This window comes from Ipomoea triloba, chromosome 7 (genome assembly GCF_003576645.1).
Source record: "Ipomoea triloba cultivar NCNSP0323 chromosome 7, ASM357664v1".
Classification (NCBI taxonomy): domain Eukaryota; kingdom Viridiplantae; phylum Streptophyta; class Magnoliopsida; order Solanales; family Convolvulaceae; genus Ipomoea; species Ipomoea triloba.
This window is the reverse complement of record NC_044922.1, coordinates 10,572,543-10,576,655: the sequence shown is the minus strand read 5'-3', so window position 1 is coordinate 10,576,655 and position 4,113 is coordinate 10,572,543. Positions and strand designations below refer to the sequence as shown.

At 43.6% G+C, this 4,113-nt stretch overlaps 1 protein-coding gene across 1 annotated transcript; it reads right to left on the bottom strand.

Annotated features, from left to right (window-relative positions):
- Positions 1–2,615: 2,615 nt before the first annotated feature.
- Positions 2,616–3,461, bottom strand: LOC116024103. Its single transcript, XM_031265005.1, has one exon. The coding sequence runs from the start codon at positions 3,459–3,461 to the stop codon at positions 2,616–2,618; it is 846 nt and encodes a 281-aa protein (XP_031120865.1).
- Between the last annotated feature and the right edge of the window lie 652 nt (positions 3,462–4,113).

Genomic DNA, 4,113 nt, shown 5'->3' with positions numbered 1-4,113 from the left:
AAGCATCTGGAGATCATCTCATGGATGTTATAGCCTCAAGAAATATTTTTTTCGAACCTTAATTTTACTGAAATAGGTGGGGGGTTACATGAGGAATCTCCAATGGTTGTAGTAAACCCTTCGGTTTACTTCTCTCTGCCTTAACTTTTTGACAATTCAAGCATCTGGCAACAAATTCAGCAGTATCTTTCTTCATACCTGCCCACTAGAAATTTTGTTTCAGATCTTTATAAAGCTTATCTCCACCCGGATGAACGGAATAGGGTGTATAGTGACCTTCTCTCTTCAGTAGGTCCATTATTTTCTTACAACCTGTAGGTATCACCCACCTACCTTGGAATCTTACACTCCCATCCTGGTGCAATTCAAACGGGCCATATTTTCCATCAATCATCTTTTCCTTTATACCCTTTACCCAGTCATCCTCTCCTTGTTCCTACTTTATCTCTTCAAATAGAGTTGGAGTGGTCGATAGGTAACACAATCTCATCTCTTGTTCCACTCGACCACACATTTTTATTTCCAAATTAAGCTTCTGAAAGTCCTTGCACAATTGTTCGGGTAATACCCAAAGAGCATGGTTTGATTTTCGACTCAAAGCGTCAGCTACTTTGTTTGCTTTGCCCTCTTGGTATTGGATCTCCAGATCATAGTCCTTAATCAATTCTAACCATCTTCTTTGTCTTAGATTAAGGTCTCTCTGAGTAAAGATGTACTTTAAACTCTTGTGATCTGTGAAAATTTTGCAAGTGACTCCATAAAGGTAATGTCGCCAAATCTTAAGGGCAAACACCACAGCTGCTAACTCTAGATCATGAGTTGGGTAATTAGCCTCATGTGGTTTCAATTGACGAGATGCGTAGGCTATTACTTTTCCCTTTTGCATTAAGACACATCCAAGTCCCTTGTGAGATGCATCTGTGTACAGTTCATAGCCATCTGTTCCAACAGGTAAGGTTAGCACTGGGGCAGTGGTTAACCTCTTCTTAAGTTCCTGGAATGCCTGCTCACATTCTTCGTTCCAACTGTATCTGGTAGTTTTCTTGAGTAGATTTGTTAATGGCCTGGCTATTTTCGAGAAGTCCTGGACGAATCTTCTATAATAACCTGCCAAACCCAAGAAACTCCGAACTTCAGTAATTGATTTGGGTGTTTCCCACTCAGTTACAGCTAATATCTTGGTTGGGTCCACCGCTATCCCTTCCTTGGTGATTATGTGCCCAATGAATGCTACTTCCTTCTTCCAGAATTCACATTTGGACAGCTTTGCAAAAAGTTTCCGCTCCCTCAATATCTGCAACACTGTTCTAAGGTGTGCGTCGTGCTCCTCCGATGTCTTAGAGTAAACCAGAATATCGTCTATGAAAACAACGACGAACTCATCCAAGTAAGGAAGAAAAGTTCGGTTCATCAAGTCCATAAAAGTTCCTGGAGCATTAGTCACTCCAAATGGCATAACCGTGAATTCATAATGCCCGTACCTAGTCCGGAACGCTGTTTTAGGAATATCCCGTTCTGAGACTCGTATCTGATGATACCCTGACCGTAGATCAATCTTTGAAAATACACCAGCTCTCCTTAGCTGATCAAATATATCGTCGATCCTGGGCAGTGGGTACCGATTCTTCACTGTGACGCGATTAAGCTCCCTGTAATCGATACACAGCCTCAGGCTTCCATCTTTCTTTCTTACGAACAACACTGGCGCGCCCCAAGGTGATACGCTTGGCCGGATAAATCCTTTTTCCAATAGTTCTGCCAATTGTACCTTCAACTCCTCCATTTCCTTGGGTGCCATTCGATAAGGTGCTTTAGAGATAGGCGAAGTTCCTGGTACGAGTTCGATAGTGAACTCTACTTCCCTCTCTGGCGGCATTCCTGTGAGGTCATCCGGAAACACATCGGGAAATTCACTCACCACTGGGATTTGATTGATCTCAGGTGCTTCTATCTCGGTGTCCTGCATGAAGCAGAGGTACACTTCACACCCCTTGTGAACGTACTTCTTTAACTTCTGCGTCGTCATCAACTTTGGTTCGGGTGGCTTCTCAATTCCTCGATAGGATATCTTCTTTCCCTTCGGTCCTCGTAGGACAACCTTTCGCTCATCACACCTTATTTGAGCCTTATACTTATTCAGCCAATCCATCCCAAGCACCACGTCAATGCCTTCTAATTCAAAACGAATAAGGTTTCCAGGACAGTTGAATCCCGCTATTTCTATTGAAACATTGTCATATCCTTCCTTACAAGCTACTAGTATCCCAGAGGCAGTTTTCACATTCAAGTCTAGTTTGATAGTAGACCTTAACTTCAATTTATCCGCAAATGTAGAGGATATAAACGAATTGGTAGCCCCCGTATCAAATAATACCAACCCAAATAATACCAGATACGACGTCACTAGCCTGAGCCTGAGCGCTATTGACGACGTAGATTCTGCCATGGTTCCCTGTGCTATTCTCTCCCATAGGTGCCTTCCCTTTATTGCTGGAACCTGCAGTGGCATTTGGCAATCTTCCTCGATTGACTTGCTGAGAGTTAACCCCCCGACTCCCTGGTACCATGGGTTTCTGGCCGTTAGTCTTAGTAGATCCCCTCCTTTGGTTTGCATTCTAAGAGCGGTTCTGATAATCTTCTACCCTGGTTGAGCATTCGTAAGCTTTGTGTCCCGGGAGACCACACTTGTAACAGATGATCTTCACTCCCTGACAAGTTTCTCCTGGATGATTTCTTCCGCATTTCAAGCAACCAGATTGTTTCCTTGGAGTTATTCCTCCCTTCCTCTCTCCTTGCCTTGGGTTAATTCCTCCTTGGTTAAGCTTCTTACTTTCCCACTGAGATTTTCCTCGTCTATCCTCAGCTTTCCTTTTGCTCCGACCATAAACTGCTTGCTGGTCAAGATACACCTGGTAATGATCGGACGCTCTGTTATATGCTTCCGTGAGAGTAGAGCACATAAATGGTGCGATTGCACTTCTCACTCCCCAATCTAATCCTCTTACAAATCTCATCGCCTTGCTTGCCTCGTCAGGTACGATGTCCTGAGCAAATCTCATCAACTCAACATACTTGTCATGATAATCTTGCACCGTTGTTCCTTGTTGTTTCAGTCGCAAAAATTCTTCACACTTAATGCCCTTAATTCGTTCAGTGTAGAACTGACCTCTTAATTCAGTCTTGAACTCTTCCCAGCCAAATCCTGGGTCTTGCAGAAGGTCAGGTCCAACCGTTGCCCACCAGTTATCCGCAGCTTTAGTCAGGTAGTATACTGCAGAAGACACTCGCTGTTCCTCAGAACAATTCACAGCGTTTAGCAGTTTATCAAATGTTCTGATCCATTCTTCAAGGATCACCGGGTCTTCTTCCCCCGCATAAAACGGTGGTTGTCTAGCTGCGATGGCTTTAGTAACATCGACCCGTGGTTGTACTTGGGCTTGATTATGAACTTGCTGAGCCATCATGAACTCAGCCATCTGTTCCATTGCCATGGCCATACGGTCCATTGCCGAGACATCACTGCTATCCCTAGCAAGTACGTTTCGTCTAGGAGGCATTTCACTATATGACAATTACAAGTTAGTGTCCAAAGGATATGAATTCTTAAGAAGTTAACTAGCTAAGCAATTAGCCTAGTAACTACTCAAGTCTTGTAGGGCAACTCCCCCTATTTCAAACAGATGCTTCATTTAGCATAGCAGTTAGTCATGCAGTATGTTATCAACCCTACTTGCAATAATCATAAGCAATGATTAGCACATGCAAACAATCACAAATACATATCAAATCATTCAATCAACCAGAATCAAGAGATTCTGTGAAATACAGATGAGGTACCCCCTTTTTATGCCTCCCGGTCTCCTGTTCTGCTCCAAAACCTCATACTTAACCTTAGCTGAAATAGTGACTTAGGGCAGTCTTAACAACTTAGGCTGACTCAAACTAAGGCTCTGGCGTAACCTAGGTTATGACACTAACCTAGGCTCTGATACCACTTTGCAACACCCCCGGGCTGGCTTACCGTACAACCCAAGGAGTTACCGCCACACCCAAAACGAGTTCTATCATTCTCTTGACAGACCCCGCTCTAGGTGCACAGGCTAAAAGAAACTT